The sequence below is a fragment of the Alosa sapidissima genome, chromosome 5, assembly GCF_018492685.1.
Source record: "Alosa sapidissima isolate fAloSap1 chromosome 5, fAloSap1.pri, whole genome shotgun sequence".
NCBI lineage: Eukaryota > Metazoa > Chordata > Actinopteri > Clupeiformes > Clupeidae > Alosa > Alosa sapidissima.
In genome coordinates this window covers 14,271,704-14,294,897 of record NC_055961.1, presented here as the reverse complement: position 1 = coordinate 14,294,897, position 23,194 = coordinate 14,271,704, and the positions used below count along the sequence as shown (strand labels likewise).

The 23,194-nt window shown below is 39.6% G+C and overlaps 1 protein-coding gene across 1 annotated transcript; it reads right to left on the bottom strand.

Moving 5' to 3' along the window:
* Window positions 1-8,348: 8,348 nt before the first annotated feature.
* LOC121709115 (olfactory receptor 2AT4-like) lies at window positions 8,349-9,329 on the bottom strand. The gene has a single exon (XM_042092191.1). It carries the CDS (start codon window positions 9,327-9,329, stop codon window positions 8,349-8,351), a length of 981 nt encoding a protein of 326 aa, XP_041948125.1.
* Between the last annotated feature and the right edge of the window lie 13,865 nt (window positions 9,330-23,194).

Genomic DNA, 23,194 nt, shown 5'->3' with positions numbered 1-23,194 from the left:
ACCCACTGTAGCTAGTTAGCATGTTAGCATTGCTAACATTTTTAGCAAAACTGCTAAAAATGATTAGCTAAGTTAGCTAAGTAACATGGTTAGCATAGTTAGCATGTTAGTTAGCATAGTTAGCATAACTACTAAAAATGATTAGCTAAGTCACATGGTTAGCATCATAGACATAATTTACATAGACGCCGCATTGGCTGCTGGAAACAAGAAATGCGGCCGCCATCTTGGACTGGTCATACTCCTCGTTGCGTTGCAGCAGAAAAGACAGGATGACAGCACTGTGCAGTATGTTCCTGCTCAAATCGGCGGACCATACTCGGGGGATTTACTTTTCACAAGTAAGATTTAACTTTACCGTACTATTGGTTGTATTTTGTATTTTCGAACAATGTGGCCTGTATCATAGCTACATGTATGACCTTTGCAGCAAAAAAAAAACGCATGAAAATCTGTTCAGTATTCTGTGAGGTATGATTAATTTAATGCGCTGACAGCTCATTGCACCAGCCAAAGAGATTACACTGAGTGGAGTGGATGACCGATCCAAGATGGCGGCCCCACGTCTCGTCAGCGCTAGTAGGGAGTAGCGGTCAATGCGGCGTCTATGTATATTATGTCTATGGTTAGCATAGTTAGCATTGCTAACATGCTAGTTAGCATAACTACTAAAAATGAAAACATTAGCTAAGTTAACTAAGTTAAGTAACTTGGTTAACATTATTATCTTTGTTAACATAGTTAGCATAACTGTTAGCAAACATTGGAGCCATTCCAACTGTTAGTTATCGTCAACTATCTACCTAAATAATTTAACCATTTAAATTATCAACCTATTTAACTGTTCAGTCATTCCAACTATATTAAACCTCATCTACCTAGCAAATAATTTAACCATTTAAACTATCCACCTATTTAACTGTTCAGTCATTCTAACTATATTAAACCTCATCTACCTAACAACCAATATAGTTTGTTTTTACTCTGTATGATATTTTACATAATATTTTTTGCATTTTCATGCACTGTATTTCCTTCAGGAAATGCTTTTCTAGTTCTTCTTCTGACGCATTTAATGCAGCTTCAACCGTTTAACGTAGAAACTTCATTTAAACTGCATTGCGTAAGTCTTACTTAGGACATGGGGGCTTTGTATTTTTCATCTTTGTAACTTTTATACTTTTTAAACTATTAATTAAAAACTACTCAAAATGTCCCCATAGACTTAACATTAGGCTGATGACATCACAATAGAGCCGTTAAGCAATTAGAATCCTATGCCAGGTGGTCAGGCCACCTGGATCAACTGCCAGTCTCAGGCTTTAAGCATACAAACTGGCCCTATTAAGACTACACATCCTGTTCAACTGCTTCCTCTGCCAAAAACTGTTTCAAAATAAAAGTCTTCACTACAATATTTCACTGTTAAACAATTTAACCCTTTAAACTACTGAACGTTTTAACTGTTCAGCCATTGTAACTGTTACTTGTCATCAACTATGACTCCTACTCACTGTAGCTAGTTAGCATGTTAACATTGCTAATATTGTTAGAATTTTTAGCAAAATTGCTAAAAATGATTAGCTAAGTAACATGGTTAGCATAGTTAGCCTAGTTAACATGATAGTTAGCATAGTTAACATAACTACTAAAAATGATAGGCTACGTTAGCTAAGTCACGGGGTTAGCGTAGTTAACATTGTTAGCATGCTAGTTAGCATTGTTAGCATAGTTATCATTTTTGACAAAACTTAGTAAACATTAGCTAAGTTAACTAAGTAACATGGTTAGCATAGTTAGCATAACTGCTAAAAATGAATAGCTAAGTTAGCTAAGTCACATGGTTAGCATGTTAGCATTCTTAATATTTTAGCATAACTGCTATAAATTATTAGCTAAGTCACATAGTTAGCATTGTTAACTATTAATTAAAAACTACTCAAAATTTCCCCATAGACTTAACATTGGGGTGATGACATCACAATGGGCTAATTAACTTGATTTGCACCTGTATCAACTTCCAGCTGCTCAACTAGGCCCCATCAAAGAGCCAGTTAACTGATTGCACCTGTATCAACTGCTTTCTGCTGAACTAGGCCAACTCTCTCTGTGTCTCTCCATTCTACAAGGATATAAGGCACATTCCATCCAACTTTCTATCCATTCATCCTCTTTAAACCATTCACTCATCCACCCATTAAACTATCCATCAACATCCATTAAACAACCTGCCTATCAACATGCCTATGAACATCCATTCAACTTTCTGTATTTAAATTTTAAACTATATACTCTGTCTCAGGCTTTAAGCATACAATATGGCTCTATTAAGACTACAGATCCTGTTCAACTGTTTCCTCTGCCCACAACTGTTTCAAAATAAAAGTCCCTTTAAACTATCCAACTTTTCAACTGTTCAACTATTGTCAACTGTTCAACTGTTGTAACTGTCAGTCAACTATGACTCCCATCAACTGTATCCTCTGCCTTCAACTGTTTCAAAATAAAAGTCCTCACTAGCTAGTTAGCATTGTTAGCATAATTAGCAATTTAGCATAACTACTAAACATAATTAACTAAGTTAGCTGAGTCACATGGTTAGCATAGTTAGCATTTTTAACAAAACTTCTAAAATGATTAGCTAAGTTAGCTAAGTAACATGGTTACCATTGTTAGCATTTTAGCATAACTGCTAAAAATGATTAGCTAAGTTAACTAAGTCACATGGTTAGCCTAGTTAGCAGCATTATTAACATTAAAAAAAAACTGCTAGAAAACATTAGCTAAGTTAGCTAAGTAACTTGGTTAACATTATTAGCTTTGTTAAAATAGTTAGCATAACTGCGAGCAAACATTAGAGCCATTCCAACTGTCAGTTATTGTCAACTATCTACCTATATAGAGCCTTTAAACTATTTGTCTATCAACACGCATTAAACTATCAGTCTATCTACATTTAACTTTTAAACTTTGAACATTCATTAAACTCTGTGTATCAACATCCATTAAACTATCTGTCTATTAAACTATCTGTCTATTAACAACTTTTAAACTATCTACATTCAACTTTTAAACTGTCTACTTTTAAACTATCAACTTTTATTAAGCTATGCAACCACCATGTCTGTCCTAGCGTCATTTTCATGCACTGGTAATTCCCTGGAATTACGTTTTATAGTTATTCTTGACATTCAAAACTAGTTGGTATAGTTGTTGGTAAGCCCGATTGTGAAGTACAATTTCACCAAATCATCTAGGTTGCACAATTGGCCTTTTGTTGAGTTGTCGGCCAACTGATTGAGTCTGAGTAAGTGGCAGCTACTTTGGAGCGGTCGCCCTCTTTCCAAACTAGTTTTGATGGGCATGTCAAGATGAATTGTCGAGATTTACTGTAAGTCGACGTGATATGTCAATTTTATTCTCGAAATTTCGAGTTTAATGGTAATATGTTGACTTTAAATTTGTCATGTGGACTTTTAATTGTCATGGCAAAAACTTTTTTTTTTATTCATGTGTGGCCTTAATACTCATAGGGGAGAGACCAATAACCTCTGTGGAGACACCCATCAGTCTTTTCTCTGTTTGGTGGTAGCAAAGTGTCAATTTCTTTTGATTTTTCTGCTGTGCCCCACTACAAAATGATTGTTCACAACATCGCACAGGGTACAAGAAATAAGAATAATTTACCATGCATAATGTATCAATAGTATACAATTAAATGGAATAATCTCTGCTTAATGAAATTACTAGAGGGAGGGGTTGGGACAGGAACAGAGTTTTATGTACGATGCACAATAATTTACATGATCCTCCCAGGTTGAAGGGAGCTGGAGTTGGTCATCAGACTCTGATTAGTGCCAACCTGGCAATCTGGGGAAGATAGCCACTAGTGCAGGGGATGCAGCCATGCAGAACAGCAAAACAGTAATATTTCTCTTTATTTCTAGACAGTCATACCAAGATATGGGGAAGATCACAAACATCTAGGGTAAGAAATAAAACTTTATACATCTTTACAAAACACATCTGGTATGATTACCACTCAGTTAAAGTTTACATAACAGGTTAAAGTTAGTTTCTATGTGCCTAGATCAAAAGCTACAGCATTATAAAGATAGTGACAAGTGGACTGACAAGCAGCTGATTTATGCTCCTGCATCGAAGCCACGCAATGACTACGCTGTTGCCTCGGCGCCTGCATGAACCTTTCGAAGTTCTGCGTCGCCTGTGTCTGCGTCACTCACTACCGAAACGGTAGTCAGATTAGTGAACCCCATAGAATGCCGTGCCCTGTCTGACAAACACAGAGGTCACATGACTTCTTTAATCCAGAAATAACACACATTTTCTCACAATTTCCGCACCAGGGACCAGGAACCAATCTCACAAGATATTGTTGGGTATCTACCAACCATCAACTCACCAGCCACAGAGTTGAACACAGTGTTTGAAATCCTGAAACAATCAGAGCTAATCAGGAAGGAGCTGCACCTAGAGACAATAGTTGTAGTCATGGATCAAGCCAGGGGCGGTTCTAGGGGCGGGGCCACAGGGGCCCGGGCCCCATCTGAAATCTCATTGGCCCCTGTACCGTCAATCATCAATAAGTGTCAAACTTGTTGAGAACGACGATCAGAGATGCAATTCCATTCCCAAACAACTGGTGGCAGTAATGCACCTATGAAGCTTGAAAGCCGAAGCACACAGTGAACTGTAAAGGAAAGAATACATTTGGCTAACCAGAAATGTCTCTGCTAAAGTGAAGAAACGATACATTTGGCTAACGGATGTATCAGCTAACGTGAAGAACCGATACATTTGGCTAACGAAAGTATCAGCTAGCTAGAATTCTAACGTGAAGAACCGATAGCAGCGTTTCATCCTCCACAGAAGTTTCTTGGTGAGTCACAAATCTCTATGTTGGTTATCATCATTATGTGAAAGGGATGTTTATTTTGTTGCTGTCACAATATGTTAAGTTTGTCATTTAAATTATGAAGCAGCAGCAAGCTTGTAGTAAACTGTTAACTGACTTAGTCAGTGAACTGTTAACATTAACTTAACGTTAGGTTACTTGAGTTGAGGTTTGATTGTTATTCATTGTTAGCATGCTGATAGATTTTATGTATGGAAAGGTAATGTATGAAGTGTTTGAAATGGTGTTATATGAAACGCAGAGAAATTGACATCCTGTTTGTTTGGGGTCCGAAATGAATAATAGGCCTATTACATGCGCTAGTGCGCCTTACCAAATGTAAATAACGTTCGATTTTTTTTTGCTTGAGGAAAAAGTTTGGCAGCTGCTAACATGAACATGAGAATACATGCCTAATAGCTAACGCTACGTTTTTGTAGTTAATGTGAGCTATCATTGCAAAGTTATTAACCACTATTCTGAGTGTATTTGATTCATGGGCTTCGCATGAATTCTGTCTCAAAGTGTTAGGATTTCATTCAGATAAATTGGTTAAATTTTCTACTCTATTCACTCAAGCTTTATATGATAAAAATAAATAAATAAATGGTTTTACAGTTGCCAGACGACATGCTGAATACAAGCATGGCTTTTGTAACACGCATTTGTGTTTCACGTACAGACTGGGATGGTGCAGGAGCTGGTGACTTCAACCCACAGTCTTCAGAAGCACCAGTCACCAAGCATAGCTGCTCCTAATGGTATGATGCTATTTCCTATTGCCACTATAGTGAGCATATTTTGTCATTCATTTTAGAAACGCCAGGTTGACAGTGGGTTATGAAAGTTAATAACAATTAAGTTACTCAAACTTGTTTCATTTTCTTCTCTCCAGTCATTTCCCATTCTAGAGCAGATGGTTCTGTGCAACCTCTCCTAAACTGGTATTCTGCAAGATGCAGCACGGAAATAGGAAAAGGCCACTCAATGACTTCTGATACAAAGACTTCAAATGGTAGGAATATTCCATCTTTAGTGTTTTGCTACCCCTTCCGTAGTTTTTTTGCTTTCAAATGACCCATCGTCAGTCTTCAAAGCAGAATCAGGCTTTTCTAACTGGAAGCAAGACGGTGGCTTCAAAGACCATTCCAAATCAGACCATTGTAAAAATAGTTGAAAAAAAAATTGTGTAAATATGATGTAGTTGTTGCTCACATGCTGTGTGTGTGTACTGTGCATGTGTGTTTGTTTTAATGTACACAGTTTAATGTGGCAGTGAAAGTGGTTTCTCTTTTCAACAAAAGGGGAAAGAGTTAAAGGAAAAGTTGTTTAATTGAACGAAAAATGTGTGTATGATGATGTATGATTTCTGTTTAAAATATCAATGTATTTCCACTGAAGTGTCTATTATATTTTAGTTTTATATTGTGTTTTCAATGCACATTATAAATAAATGAGAAAATTGTTAAGAATTGTATTGGCTTTTTTTGTTTTTTATCATTTAGCATTCAAGTATTTGAACAAGGTAACACTGGTGAAATGTATGCACCTTACTGCTTTGGTGTAGTCTAGTTAGCTGTAGTGGGTATACCCTAAATATTAATACCTATCCTTGTCTGTTTTAAGTGGGTATACTGAGATGGTGATGCTTTTTAAGTGGGTATACCAGAGACTTTCTAATGAGGAGACACAGCACTCAAAAAATCTTCCATAGAAATGCATGGGGCTAGTTTGTGCCGTTGTCTACACATATCCCACCCCTTCCTCGGCAAAACGTCGACATGTGAATACATCGAGCCAATCATGTGGTGTGATGTGAACACATTGAGCCAATCATATGGTGTGTTGTGAACTCGCCGCTGGAGCAAGATTGGTGTCGTGAAGCCTTGCGCACGCACATTTCTGCCGAATAGGATGCCCGATGAGTGACCAAAAACCGTTGCAATATGGCCGTTGAGTGGAGGGACTTGCCTAAAAGGACTTTGGGTATACTGTGTATAGTCCTGCATATCACATAGACTACGTGCCTCTGCCTTACTAAACAAGGGATTTTCTGTGTATGGATGTTGACCGGTTCTTGGCCCCTTTGTGGCCCGTCTCAGAAAAATCCTAGAACTGCCACTGCCTACAAACACCCGTCTATTCTACTCATTTCAACTGGCTGCTCAAACTGCTCAAAAAATCCAAATTCTTTGACATATAGCAACTTTTTTTTTTTTAACAGTAACACAAATAGTTACTTTTCCTGGTAACGAGTTACTATTATCATAGAGTAATTCAGTTACTAACTCAGTGAGTAACTATGACTAATTTTTTAAAGTAACGTTCCCAACACTGTCAGTTTCAGACTTTCTTCAATCTAGAAGTGGTTGTAAATATCAAAAAGACAAAAGTCTTGTTGTTTGGGTAATTCTCATGAAATCCTGATTTAAAGGGACACCAGGCAACATTTTCGTGTTAATTAATCATCTTCGTAAGCCGGTATATGGTTAAATGACTCATTACGGGGCGAATGAAGGCTCTCTCACCCGTCCCTACTGCCTGTAGGAAGAATATCCGACTTGCAAGTTCAGTGCATCCTACCCGCCGACCGAAGCAGGATCAGTTTACAGCACAGAGGCAGGCTATCGAAACGCTAGAGATTGTTGCAAACGTGTGTATAATGGCAGAGCCAGCGAAGAAGCAGCGAAAACCCTTGACGGAAGACGCAAAGAGAAGAATAAGAGCTTCAGACCGAGCGAGGGGGGGTTTCATAGAGAAAAAGCATCAGGCTTGCCTGGTGTCCCTTTAAAGGATATTCAACATGACATTTTTCAAAAGTCATTTAAAGACATTTCCTTTTGATTAAAGTTTAAGGTCTAAACTGACTGTGAACATTAATTTCAGAACATTTATTAGATTTTTGTATATTTATTCATATTTTAAAAGATGAATCCTCCCCAAATGTATCATTACTGTAAAGTGACATTACATCAAATCACATTAAATAGTTCATGGCTAGAGGACTCAAATCAAGGAATGGATTGCATCAATGATGTCTTAATGGAATATTTGAATGGCAATGACAACACAGAGATGCAGATCTGGTTTTACCAGCAGACATTCCTCCAGTCAGAGATAGACCAATGAACAAGGGCCCCTACGTGGAGAGAGGCCGAAGAGGCCATGGTGCTGAAGCCCATTTTTGGTAAGAGGCGAGGATTGGCGCTTCCTGAACGTTTCACGTGTAGGAGCTAGGGCTAGGGTTAAGACATTGAATTTTACAGATGCATACAATCAGACTATAACAAATAGGATAACATTTCATCAAATCACTATGGTGATTCTTGTAACAATCAATTCCATAGTTATTCATGTAACTATCAGTTCTTACGTTAAAAAAAAAAAACATTTAATCTTTTCAAATATATTTTCAATATGGCTTCGACCCATTTCACATCATTGAAGGCATAGCAGCAATGGAGAACTTCTTGCTAATATTCCTCATTCTAAACCAGCGAGCCAGTGCCAGTTTGATCTCTTTTGTTCTCAGGCAGTAAATGAAGGGGTTTATAAGAGGAGGAAACAGACTGTAGAAGAGGATAAGTGTAATGCGGGTATCTTGGTTCATGGAGATACCTGCCATGTTGAAAATATAGACAGTGCAGCGTGGTAGATAGTAAAGACTGATAATGCATATTTGTGTGCTGCAGGTGGAGAAAGTTTTCCATCGGCTCTGTGAACTGGATATTTTCGATACACTGATAATTATATGGACATAAGTGTAGACAATGAAAGCCAGGGGTATCAGAAGTACCAGCATAGCTAATGCGAAAGAAATCATTGTCTCATAACTGTAGTCAGCACATGCCTGGGTCCTTATGGAATGTTGATCACAATAACATTGATAGATTCGATTGGGCCCACAATATGGAAGCATGTAGATGTAGGTTAATGAGATACTTACAGGAGCCATGGATAGAATCCAGGCAAAACCGTTTAGGATGGTCATAGTGCGATTTTTCATCAGCATAGGATATCTGAGAGGAAGACATATGGCCATGTAACGATCCAAAGCCATAATCCCCATAATGTAAGAGTTCAGAGTCCCAAAGCTGTGAATCAGTCCCATTTGCAAGAAGCACACATTGAATGAAACAAATTTGTCATCAAACCAGTACCTTGAAATGATTTTAGGCAGAGCTACAGTGGCAAATCCTATGTCAGACAGAGCCAAACTCAACATGATAATGTACATCGGTTTATGGAGGCTTGGCTCAAGCACAAATGTTACAACTAGAAAAGAGTTCCCTACAACTGTGATAACATACACAATACAAAATATAAATGCGACCAGGCCATAATAGTCAGGGTGGAGTGTTGGAAAGCCCACAAGGATAAACTCTTTGATTGTTGTTCGGTTTTCATGTAGCATTCTGTAAAAAAGAAATCAACTGGGAATTAATTGTGAAGCTTTATAGACTTAGAACTTAGTCTGAAGTTATGATGTTATAATGAATAAATGCACCTAAAATGCATATTTGCTAATACATTTGGAATACAACTTTTCAAAGACATTATGCAGTGATAATCTCCCTGCAGTGACCCTAAGTCATTTGAACCCCCTTCTTACCTTACATATGATACCTTGGAAGCTGCCAAGGTGGTAGCCTACCAGAGAATGACTCCAAGAAGTTGATTCGTGTAATTTATATAATGTGGATGTGTCATGAAGGGGGAGCAATTATTGTGTCTTGCCTTTCCATGTTTCTAAGGTAACACATTCCTCTAATCAGTCACCATGGCAACACATGGACATTATGTAAATGTAATGTGTCTGAACGAAGCGTAGAACATGCGGTTAAAATTCACACCTAGTGAGAGGGTGTGTCGGTGACGTTTCTTTCGTGCGTCCATCTGGTTAGATCTTAAATGCCAGTGTTATGATGGAGTGGCATAGTGCTGTCTAGAAAATCTCCGACCTGGAAAGATGCAGACATCACGGAGCTACTGATTGATAGAACACATGAAGGGAGACACATTGTAGCCTACAACTGCATGCATGGCAAGGCCAAACAAATTCAAAAGACTGAATCATCATAAGCAGAAGGCGCTGAAAAGGCAGTAGCCTACAGCGACGTCGTTGACGAATATAACAGGAGTTTTAATAAATTGTCAGCCAACACGGTTTTCTGTTCATTGATAGTCTTCTCATGACCTCACTGCAGAGCTTGCTGATATCTGTTGAGCATAAATATGCCTAGAGAAAATGAAAACGAAGAAAACCCAACTTTGTTCCAAGCTCCTTACGTAAATGCAATCGACACATGGGGAGAGGATGCTTTTGGAAAACATAAACCATGAAAAACGAACGAACCACTTCACTGTTATGTTAGTATTTTGTTTGTTGCTAAAAAACTACGGAATTGGCTGGTACCATAAAGTTTGTGCATGCTTTCTCTCTCCAACGCAAACCGGATTTGGGGTTCCATAGCCAAGTAATTCTGCTGCATAACGTTGAAAACAGATAAATGTGTTTATTCAAAGCACACATACAAATACTGTAGGTTAATTTCAAGTGCGCACTTACGTGACTACTTCAAGTATTAGCCTACGCACAATAGATTTTTCTTCTTAAGCCTACATAATGCATACACTTAATCATGTAAAACAAACAGCAGCTGTGACAGCGGCCGCATATATTCTGCGTCATATCTCGCATCTTGTGAACTCTACAAGCCCCCACCCCTCACTCGACAACCACACGGAGATTCTGTAATGTGTGTGTATGTCGTTCACACATAGGTCCGTATACAGTCAGTATAAGGTCCGCAGGTTAGCATCATATCTGAATCATCCGAAGGGTAGGACCTCTGTTTGACAAACCTCCGCATATACTCCGGTGGTTATATCTGAAAGCGCATAGTGAGGTGTCAACCCTTCAATGTCAACAAGAAGAAGTAGATGGACGACTACTTCTCCATGCCGCAAGAGAGGGATACCGATCTATAGTTATCTGTTCAGAAGACATCGATGTCTTTATCATGTCTTCAGCATTCTGTGACAAGATTGAGGCCCCATTATTCCTGAAGTGTGGCACAAGGACCCGTACAAGGCTGGTAGCTATCAGGAAGGTTGCAGCCACTGTTGGCATGGACACTTGTAGGGCTCTTATTGGTTTGCACACCTACACAGGATGTGACACTGTAAGCGCTTTTGCAGGTGTAGCAAGATTAAGGGGTGGAGCACCCCATAATGACTGCCTAATTGGTTAGCCAATAGGTATACTTGGCTACTATATAAAATGGTAGTTTGGTTTATTTATTTAGCACACATTTACATTAAATGGTGCAAGGAGGGAACGAAGCCCAATGGGCTTGTACAGAGCTCCACCCCTTTCAATAATCACACTTAATCATGTACGGCTGACAAATAAACCATGAGGGGAGATAAGGTACAAATATAACCAATGACATTAAGGAAAAAGAAAAATCAGGAGACAAAATACAAAAATCATCCAAAATGGATGGAAGAAGATGTGGCAGATCTATGGATTTGAAAGATGCATTAGAAATGTCAGATAGTATAATGACAAGAATTGAAGCAGGCAGGAATTAAGTGAAGATGTTTTTTAAAGAAAGAGTGGGAAGCTATGGCTCTTAATGGGGGAGGTAATCCATTCCATAGTATGGGGCCTCTGTATGGGATATTAAATTGATGATGAGATGAGCGAGTGAAGGGTACAAATACATTATTATTGTGGCTGTGTCTAGTGCGATGAGAATGTATGTCTAATGACCGGGTAAAGAAAGATTGAAGGGAGGTGGGAAGATCCTGGGTACTGTAAATGAACTTGTGAATGAACAAACAAATCCGTAGGAGTCGATCGACTCCTATGGACTTTCCCCTAAAGATGGCAACATTTCCGGAAAGGTACTGGCTTAATGAAATTCATTCTGGACTCTCTATCCGACCACATAAAGACCTCGGGATACTTCGGTTTGGCTTTAGGGACCCTCTACTCACTACCACGTAAGTGTAATGTTGTTTGGAACTGTAGAAGAGGTATAAAAATAGCGTTTTGTAGCGGCGAAATAATATGCCCTTCTCACTTCCACGCTAACGAGTTTTGACTAAAAACGGTGAAATCGAACTTTCTCAAAACATATCCGAATGACATGATTTTGATGTCAACTCAACGTGTGTACTCCCAATCATCCGTAAATTGATCTAAAGTGCATTTTACTCCAGATAATTCCTTTAAGATCAACATACAAAAAAAAGCCTACGGTTCTCGAGATATTCACAGAAAACTGTCTGCCCTACCCTCCTTTCGGGGGGTCCAGTCCAGCGGGGGGGCTACAGATCAAAACGAAAAACGATGGTTCCATGGTATCCATGTGGGACTACATGAAGTTTCGTGTACCCCGGTCTTTCAGTGTCACGGGAATCCTTGACAGAAAATTGGCCATGCGAAAAAGAAAAAAAAAGAACAAAAAAAAATTTGCTTCGCTGCGGTCATAATAACAGGTAATTCACCATTTAAACTGTCATCATTAAAAAGTAAATCAGATACTTGAAATCATTATGAGTTGCTATAAGATTAGTATCATCAGCAAATAATACAGGAAGAAGCTGTTCACAAGTCATGGCTAGGTCATTTATATAGATCAGAAATAATAACGGGCCCAGAATAGATCCCTGTTAGCCTGACGAGCCAGACCCACATTAAAATGTAGGGTCTGGGCACTCACCGTTCGCAGTGCTCAGTCCGAGGGGGGGATAATCGGTTGTCTTTCCCACCAGCGGAGCTACAAAGCCTAACTCGTGTCACACTGTTCGCCAACAGCAACATCCATCTTACAGTATTTGTTTTCAAGTAGCTAGCAAGTAGCAAGACTAGCTGCTGCTAGGGTGTGTCTAGATTTCTAGGCTAGATCCCTGTGGCATCCCATGAATAATTCTGGACTTGGTAGAATTATAACCATTAACTGATACATATTGTTCTCTGTTTTTTTAAGTAATTTGAGAACCAGCTCAGGGCAATATCCTTAATCCCATATCTATTTATTATGTGAATCGAAACACTGTGATTGACAGTGTCAAATGCTTTGCTTAAGTCAAGGAAGATCCCGATGGCATACTTCCTGTTATCCATTGCAGATGAGATAATATTGGTAAGCTGGAGTAACGCATGTTCTGTTGAGTGTTTCTTACGAAATCTATACTGGTGCTCATATAGAATGTTGTTCTCATTTAAGTGCTTGGATAGTCTCGTGTAAATTAATTTCTCTAATAACTTGCAAAATGCAAGGCAGGATAGATATAGGTCGATAATTTCCAAAGTCGTCCGCCACACCTGTCTTAAAGATGGGAACAACTTGGGCAATTTTTAAATCATGGGGAATAACCCCAGAGTTAAGTGAAAGAAAGTAGGTAGTTAGGCAACGTTTGCCCAGGTGGACGCCTGGACACCTGCCTCTGCCACTTCCCATCGCATTCCTTCCTGCCTGGCCACCGGTATGCAATCTTGCAGTGTACATGGTTCTGTCTGCCAACCACGCTGGAAAACTGAGGTTATGGTCTGGTTCTGAGTAGCGAGCTGCTGCCTAATTGTTAAGTAGCCCGCCAGGTTATTAAGTTCAGTTCCTCTTTATTTTACATAGTTTTAATCTTGTCTGTTCATGTACCGTAAGAATTGCAGGCCTGCATTGGCATCTACCGCTGCCTGGGCTAGCTCACTGCTGCTTTGCTGTATCGAGTATTCCCCTGCAAATCTGTTCGCTACTTCCTGCTTCGCCATTCTCGTAACTCGCATTGTTTTGGCGCATTGGTTTGACTAGTATGTTTATGTGTTGATTGAGTTTGCTGGCAAGACCTCTACAGCTGCGGGTCATCCGGTTCCCATTGCACAGCCTTGGTTATATTGTTGTTTGTCTTTAGTCATTCAGGTGTGTGTGTGTGTATGTGCTCTCCCTGGTCTATTGTTAATACCCTTCTTGTCTCTATTCTTAGGAGCTGAGAGCCTAAAGTGGGGGAGAGCAGCTGTTCTCCTGAGGTGGTGGGGTCTCCTTCACGTGTGCTCTTGGATGGGTATGATATGATATGTGTGTGGGCGCCTCCTGGCCTATGGTGACCTCCCTATAGAGTCTTGCAAACATCACACTATTTCTGTCAGACCATGGTGCACTCTTCTTTCAAATGGCGCTACCTAATTGCTTCAGACCATCATGCCATTGGAGACTTAACCCACTCCTACAAGTTGACAAAGAATTTATTCAAATTCTAAATTAATCTCCTCCCAGATTCAGTTCTTTTTAGAAACTAATGTCACCCCAGAGATAACTCATTTGAACTTATGGGAGACACTTAAAACTTTTCTTAAGAGGGCAAATAATTAAATATTTCTCTAGAATGAAAAATAGTCAGAAGGCCAAAACTGATATTAAAACTTTGTCGGACACTTTTTGGTACAAGCATACAACCTATCCAGTATTAATATTTAACCCCTCCCCTCAACATGTGTTCTAGCCAGGTTGTCAGCTTAGAAAATGTTTTTTGTCCATTTTAACACTATATTCTTAAGTGGTAAAAGTGTTTTTTCCCCCCAAAGTGCTTCAATTTTCTTCTGTTACCCACTGTAATTTTGGGCAAATGTGCAATATAATCCAACTTATGTGCAAGCATGATCATTAAAGGGAAACTTGGCAGGATTTCCCCCTCTGCTGGAGAAATTGTGCATTATGCTATTTCAAACTGTGGAAAAAGGTAACGATAAAGCACATGGATTTGTCTACAAGCTAGCAAAACGGTTAGCATGAGTTCGGCAGACAATGTGGATGTTACAAGGTAAGAAACACGATTTAAAACGAGTTTCTTGTTTCTCACTTCTCTTTCCGGGACGGTAGTCTCAATGTTGCAAGGTTGGTTTTCCACCTGGGGACGCTAGGGGCAGCGGGAAAAGTCACCATTTTCACCGGAACAGGTCATTTAACCATCCAAATGATTTCTAAACGGGTTTATTACGTTGAAATAGTTGCCAAGTTCCCCTTTAAAACATAACAATCAATAAATACCAGAGGTGGGAGTAAGTCACACATGTGCAAGTCACAAGCAAGTCTCAAGTCTTAACCTTCAAGTCTCAAGCAAGTCCAAGTCATTTTTTGTGACAGTCAAACAAGTCAAGTCATAGCCAAGTCATACAAATTCATGATGATTTACCCATGTTTTCATTTTAAAATAAGCTACAATAGGCTAGTTATGAACTGCTGGAGTTTTATTTGTAACAAACCAATAGACATTACATTCATTCAAGCCACATAGCCTACAGTACATCTGAACGGTTTATAGAATAAGATGAAATGTATACAAATAAAAATAAATGTATTTCAAGTAGACCTATTATAAAATAGCCTATTATTGTTTCAATATGCCTCAAATATTAGGTAAGCTACATCAAATCATGAAAATATATTCAAACAGTTCAAGTTAAACCTGTCCTGACCTGTCACATCTCCAGGGACCCAATAATGTTGAAAAAGTGAACTAATCAATCAATCAAACGCTGCCGCCGACATCACTGCTAAACTTTGACAAGCGCGACAGCGCAATGGGTTTTAGGAGGGTTTAGGACGTCAATGCTATATCATATTATACATAAGCCTGACATGTGAAGTAAGCTACTTTTCTATGCTGATTGTTGGCAGTTAGCTAGGTCTAGTTACTGTTGTTAGCCTACTACTGTAGGCTGTAACGTATGGAACAGGGACGTGTTTAAGAGGGAGGGAGAAAGAGAGGCGCTTACTTTAGGATACATTGGAAACATTTTCGCTATATACTGTATCAAAATTAAACTTAGACAAGAAAATGTTTCACTTTGCCATTTCACACATTTTAACCTAATATGTTGTTAACTAAAAAGCATAGATTCAAAGCCAACTCTTAACATTTCTCAAATTTGACGTTAGATTTCTAACACGACTAACTTCTGACGGATGAAAATCAACGAGGTGGTGGTTATGTCGCTATTTTGCACACTTGCAGACTGCACATTTCTCCTTTGAGTTGTCAGATACATCTGTGAAGCCAAACATTATTATGTTTTGGTATAAACGTACAGCCTTCCATATTTGCAAGTTAGCCTACCCCAGTCTGTCTCATTTGATCTGGCACTTGCTATTGGTCTGTCGCGTCACTTGGTAACAGTGACCGGTTCGCTCGCGTGACGCATGCAACAGCACCTAAGCAGATTTTCTAAAATCGTAAAGTTAACTCCTTAATATCTATGAAAAAATAAAAAGTCAAGTCATTTCAAGTCATTTGTCTCAAGTCATGAATAGCAAGTCAAGTCGAGTCTTTTATACATGTTGATCAAGCAAGTCTCAAGTCCTAAAAAATGTGACTCGAGTCAAGTCATGTAACTCGAGTCCCCCATGTCTGATAAATACCACAAGACGTATCACACCACTGTTGTGTCAGCACAGCTGTGATTTGGCATGAGGCCGCAGATCCAGAGAAGATGATCACAGCAGGTGTCAACAGTCTGAACAAAACTTTATAAAGGAGTGAATCACACAACTATTATTAAGTCAGGGGGCCAATTCTGAAAAGGGCTTCCGTTAAGACTTTTGTGGACATGTTTTGGTACAAGCTGTCACCCTATGTTTTTAGTTAGAAGACACCCATAGGTAAGATATTAGGGTGATTGTCAAGCAATTTTTTTGTGTGTGTGACTTCTACAGGCAATTTTTTTGGTTTCCTCCTCAACACAACATGCCCACAATAAATGTATCTCCATAAGCACAAGGACCATATACATTCAACATTTATTGTACAGTGTAAGAGACAATAGAACTAGAACATGAAAAAAACTATCTCCACCTAAAGAGAACCAGTTTTCAAAGTGAATATCAGCTTGGAAACATAACATAGTATCCCAAAACCTGTATCAATCAGTACCCCTATCTATGGGAATGAGTCAAGCCAAGTTTAAAGCTTGTAGGGAGATACAGTGCAATGCTGCACAAGTTATAATACTTTAATGACAAGGCGGAAATGTAGAGCTGTAGATGGTGGTCTATGGTGCTATTTGACTTCATTAATGTACCAGGTTGTAACACAAATTATATTTAATTGACATATCACTATAGTTATTAATTCCATCATAACATAACTGCTCTCCCACTATGTAATAGTCGTATGGCAAAGGTATGTTTTTCCCCATCCAAGCAGTGGCAGCCAGGTACCCAGGGACCATGTCCATGTGCTCAGTCCTGAACAGAGACACAAAAGAAGAGTTTACTGTTTTGATAATAAATACCTTCCCAATACAAAACATGCATGCATGCATGCATCCAAGGGCATAATATAAATCTAATCGACAAAACAGGAAAAACAATATCATGCCGAATAATCTGAAACAATATAGTTGCATATAATGTGGCAAAACTCAATAATAATGATGTGTCTACCTGAGTATTCTTGTACTAAGCTGCACAGGCACACCCACATGCCCCACTGCAAAATATTCCACTTTTTCGACATCGACACTGCCTGGTACTGCACTGACTTCCACTTTCCTTGCATCCACATATCATCAGCTCCAAGCACCTGGCCTGCACAGGTTCTTTGGTTAAAAGCTAGGGGACAAGCATTCCATCCTTCATGTGCCAACCACAACTGGTTGGTGAGGGCAACTATGGATGTTTCCAAATCTTTGTTTGATAGTGGGCCCTCATGAGGTGCAGAGACAAGGCATCCTGAGTTGGTGGTAAAGTATCCACATTGGCTTTCAATTTCCGAAAGATGGCACAGCGAACATCATGGACTGAAGTGGTGTTTGTTTTTGGATCATACAGTTTGCAGACAAACTGTTCTGCTGAGGATAGAATAGCTGGAATAGGAAAAAGGCGTGGAAAGTGTTCCAGCAGTGCCTTCATCCTCTCCACAACTTTGGTGCGGATGAAGTACTAAGTCTAGCTATTCTATCCTCAGCAGAACACACATAAACACACACACACAGAAATACACACACACATTTATGGCTGGGTTTGTTCGTGCCAGTCACTACAGTTCCTTTTGGGCACCATACAAAGGACGTACCTCACAGGAGCTGTAGGCAATCGGGCTCTTTTGGTTGCAGAGCCTACATCTCTGCCGACCTTGGGTTCCGTCAGGGCCAAAGACCGTGGGCACGTGGTCTTATGAAAGATGGAATAATAGCCAATAAGGGCATCTGAAAGGTCCCATGTTCCTGGATAGACAGAAAAAAGATAGCACAGGGAATGTTATGGATATGTGCCGTAAGATAAAGAATATCTTTTTGATTTACAAAATATAAAATCAGTACATACCTGTACATACCTATTGTAGTCTCTCATTGCTGGTGGAATTGATATAGTTCTAATAATTCAGGTTCCGCCATCCTTCACTCTCCGCTGGGTTGTCTCGTCAGCGTGAGCCTGGTGAATTGTGGAGCACATCTGGACCTGCCGGGTGTCCTTCCACTGTACAAACACTACGGGCCCTTCTCTTATCCAGCGGATGGTGCCCCTAGGGTCGTCCTTTGTTATACCACCAGGACTGTTCTTTGGGAATCCCACACGTTGCTCGCAGATAGTCCCACAAGCCCAGATCTGTTTTCTGAGGAGATCCTGAAACGAAGCTGGGCTAGTATAGAAATGATCCATGTACAGCTTGTAGCCGGATCCCAAGTGGGCTGACTAGACAAGTTCCATGACGGAGTCATAGCTCAGTCCCTTCCCAGATCCCACCTGCATCTTCCCCTCGTAAACAAAGAAGTCCCAGGTGTATCCACACTGGGAATCTGCCAATACAAAAAGCTTGTACCGACACTTAGTGGGCTTGTCTTTTATGTACTGATGAATGCTGATCCTGGCTCTTAAGGCAACCATTCTCTCATCAACAGCGATATGTTGTTGAGGCTGGAAATTTCCCTTACAGCTCTCATGAATTTCATCATACATAGGCCTAATTTTAAAGAGACGGTCAAATTCTGGGGTGCCTCTTTTGGTGTCATTGACAAGGTCATCTTCTGGGTCGCTGAGGTGGATGTTGGTAGAGGTTCCGTATCATTGGTCCGACATCCCATTAGTCCGACATCCCATTAGTCTGAAAATGAACCATTGAGGAGAGATCCCATTAGTCCGACATACCATTAGTCCGGAAAAAAAAGAAGCCCATTTGTCCGACATCCCATTAGTCCGACGATACACATGTAGAGATGCATGGATGACTTTTAAAGGAGGCTTGTGCTAAGTCATTAATGACCAAAATATTGACGCTACTTGTCAGTGTTGAGCTGTTCTCTATGCTCCTCTGTGTGTGAGTGAATGCGTAGGGGGCATATTGTGCGTCTCCTCCTCTTATGTTATTTGGAATGCGCTCATTTGTGATGGGTAGGAAATAGACAGCAGTCTGGATTTATTCATTAGTTAATTAAAGCTCATTATTGATAATTAAACAAAATCGATCACACAGAGTTTAATGTCCTCACTAATGTCAAGCTATAGGTCTACTAACTGAAACATTAACCCATAGTGAACGTTCCCCTACCCAAAATACCCTTCCCTGGATAATGTGGGCCAGCTTGTATTAGGCTACTAGATTTACCCTTAGCCTATATTTACCCTAATGGCCTTTTCGTTTGACCATATTGCTCACGTTTACACATTGTCAACTTGCCCTCATATGGTCTCGAATCAGATTTACATTTCCCCCTAAAAAGTATTCTGCTACAAAGTAAAACAATCACTTTATTTCACAATCCCAACATACAGTAGGGCTAAACAAAAGACACGTCAAAACATTTTTCACTTAGGCCTATTATTCTAACTAGGCTATTAGGCTACTAACTAACTATATAATTATATTAAGCTATTTAACTCACGTGTCCAATTCAATTATATGAAAATGAAATTAGCGTAGACCTACATTAAATTAAATTGTTTTTTTTTTTAGTTAAACTGGTAGGCCTAACATTTAACATTTAGGCTAGGCCTCATTTTAGTCAAACATAATTATGGAATGCAACACCGCTTCCCAATATTAAATTAAGCAAATGAAAATTACGTTTTTTGGTTAAACTGGTAGGCCTTTAACATCTAACATTTAGGCTAATTTTAGTCAAACAAAATTATGGAATGCAACACCGCTTCCCAATATTCCACCACAGTGCGGACTCCTTGATTGTAATCGGCCTTGAGACGTCTAATTCTCATATCCAGACGTCTTTCTCTTTTGTGGCGGACGAGCTTCTCCTCGTTCTGCAGCAGCTGACGCGACCTCCACCACACGCTGTTCATCCTTCAGGCGCCTCAGAAAGACCCACAGTGACGGATAGGCTCTATTGCAGATAGGCTACCAAGTGACAAAACCTTATAATAAAGTCTGTGGCGATCAAACCTGACCCCCTATAATAAAGTAATATAATGAAAACATGGCAGCTACATACGGGAGATGGTCAGCGTCTATAAATAACAGCCAAGATAGCGCTGTCCCCGTCTCTCTAGTTTCCCGCTACCGGTGTTTCGTCTGCTGTGTGTTTGGTTCTCTGGTGGTTCCCCGCGTAGGCTGAACGTGACGACAGGTAGAGTGTTCTGCCTTGTGAGAGCGGCCTGGTTTGGTCCGACAGGTAGAGTGTTTTGCCTTGTGAGAGCGGCCTGGTTTGGTCCGACAGGTAGAGTGTTTTGCCTTGTGAGAGCGACCTGGTTTGGTCCTTGTCTCGGACGCTCCGTGAGTATTGCCTAGCCTCAAAGAACTGTCTTTCCATTGTTCGGCAGGTTGATAACTCCACCGAGTTGTTCAGAGTTTTGTGCGTGTTTGGTCTAGTCCAAACCGAGCTCCGTGATCACTTTGCAATAACGAACTGTTTTATCATTGTTCAGCAAGCGATCACGGCAGCAAAGTTGTTGTTCCTGGCCTGTCTTCCCCCATTCGTTCCGTGATCTCCTTGCGCTGTAACTGTCTTATCATTGTTTGCAGGAGTCACGCAACGTGGGTAAGCTAGTAGTTTTGTGCGAGTTGTTTGGTCCTTTGGTGTGCACTCCATTCGCTCCGTGATCTCCTTGCATTAGAACTGTTTTACCATTGTTTGCAGGAGACACGCGACAGTAGCGAGGTTGTAGCAGCTGGCCCACTTCTCTGTGTTGCCCCGTGCTCTTTAAAAGCGCTCTTGTTGTTTAGTCGTGAGCGGCGCGACTTTAAGTTGAATATAGATTACATAGGCTACTGGGGAGGGTTTCCTTAGGGGTTTTCCTGGGGATTATTATTTTGTCTTTTGGGGATATTTTTATTTCTACATTTTCCTTTCCTCCGGCGCCGGCCCGCCTTTATTGTAATCTAATCTAAACTGTAAACTGAAAGCAATCACGTTTGTGCTCTAGTTTTGGAGAGCTTTTCTTTTTGTTAAGTGATTTTGCTATTTAATGTTATTTTGTTTATTGGTTTATCCACACTGGGAGCTTTGAAGCAGTCGGCTATGTTATAGTAGCCAATTAGTTATAGCCTAAATAAAAGGTCTTGTTTGTGCTGCACTTGAGTAGCTTGTAATAGCAGCATAATTTGTTTAACCTGCTACATACTGTTTTGAATTTATTGTGGCCTTAGGCCGAAGAGGTCTTTTTTGACCGAAGATACTTTTCCCTCTCGTTTTTGGACCTTTTTGCGTCTTGCCTTTTTGCATTTTTGTCGAGGCTACCGCCTACCGCCTCCTAGTGGCCTGACCTAAAAATAGGCTGAATGGACTGCTACTGCTGTTGTGGTGGTTTGTTTGCTTGTGTGGTGTTCATGTGTGTCCTGAACAATATATTCCATTTTGAACACACCTGTTTGCATTTCTTGAAGTCTTTTAGTTAGAGTTAAAACCATTTAATGTTTTGTGGTGCTTTATAAAGCCATTTAGTTATTATTTCTTAACTTTAGTTTATCTGAGTGGTGGTGGATAAATCCACCTGGCGCCCAACCGTTACGCTACCCCACTACCGCCACAAGTCAACTTCAATACAATACATTTCTTACCCTCCACAAAGTTGTTGGTTCTGTTGTCTAACCCCTAAGGAAACTGACAACCCTCGTTAATGTAGTTCCGCTCCATGTTCGTTTTGGGCGATTTGAATGTAAACTGGCTAAATAATTCATCCAATTATCTCAAGGAAGTTAGTAGTGGTCTAAATTTATCTCAGCTAATAACAGAACCCACAAGGCCAAATTTAAAAGATCATTCTAGGTCTACCCTAATTGATCTAATCTTTTCTAATAGGACTGACAAAATTGTAGTCTGTGGTGTCTTTGAGCTAGGTATTAGTGACCATTGCCCTGTTGCATGCATAAGAAATACAAAGATAATCAAGAGCAAATCTCACACAGTTACAAAGAGAAACCTAAAACATTTTAGTGAACAAGAATTTTTATCTGATCTTTTTCATAGCAACTTACATTATACTTCTGAAATCACAGATGTTGAATTGGCACTGGATTTCTTCACAAAAACCTTCCTTTCAGTCACTGATAAGCATGCACCTTTCAAAAAATTCAGAGTAAAAGATAGAGTAGCTCCCTGGTTTTCACCTGAATTATCAGCTTTATTTAAGGAAAGAAAAAGAGCTTGGTCACTAGCTAGAAAAACTGGAAACCCATCAGACTGGTTAGTTTTTAAACAATTTAGAAATAAATGCATCTGTGCGGAAAGCTAAATCTAACTATTACTTAGACTTGATAGCAAACTCCAGATCAAACCCTGCACAATTTTGGAAAGCAGTAAACTCGCACAAAAACACAACGACTAATTCTTTGCCCACCCATATCAAATATGATGACTGTCTCATATCTGAACAAAATGAGATTACCCTTGCTTTCAATAAACATTTTGTTGAAGCTGGGCATTTATTTGATAAAGAGTTTAAAGGGACTCCTCAGACAATTGACAATTGTGAGCAGTACAAAAACCATGTTTCTAAGTTTACTTTTCAACCTTTCTCTCAAAATGAAGTGTTTGAGGCATTACACACTATTGACACTAGGAGTGCTACTGGAGAAGATAATTTAGATCCTTTTTTCCTTAAATTATATGCTCCTATCATCACAAAGCATATAACACATATATTTAATTTTTCCATTGTGATGAGCATATTTCCCAGTGCATGGAAACTAGCACATGTGACACCTTTGCACAAAGGGGGTGATAGAGATGATTTAAATAATTACCGTCCAATCTCCAAATTACCCTGTTTATCAAAGATCTTTGAATCATTGGTTAATAACCAACTCAAGTCATTTCTTTCA

Excerpts from the sequence above, each read along its gene's own strand:
- LOC121709115 (XM_042092191.1), bottom strand. The coding sequence starts at position 9,329 with ATGCTACATGAAAACCGAACAACAATCAAAGAGTTTATCCTTGTGGGC.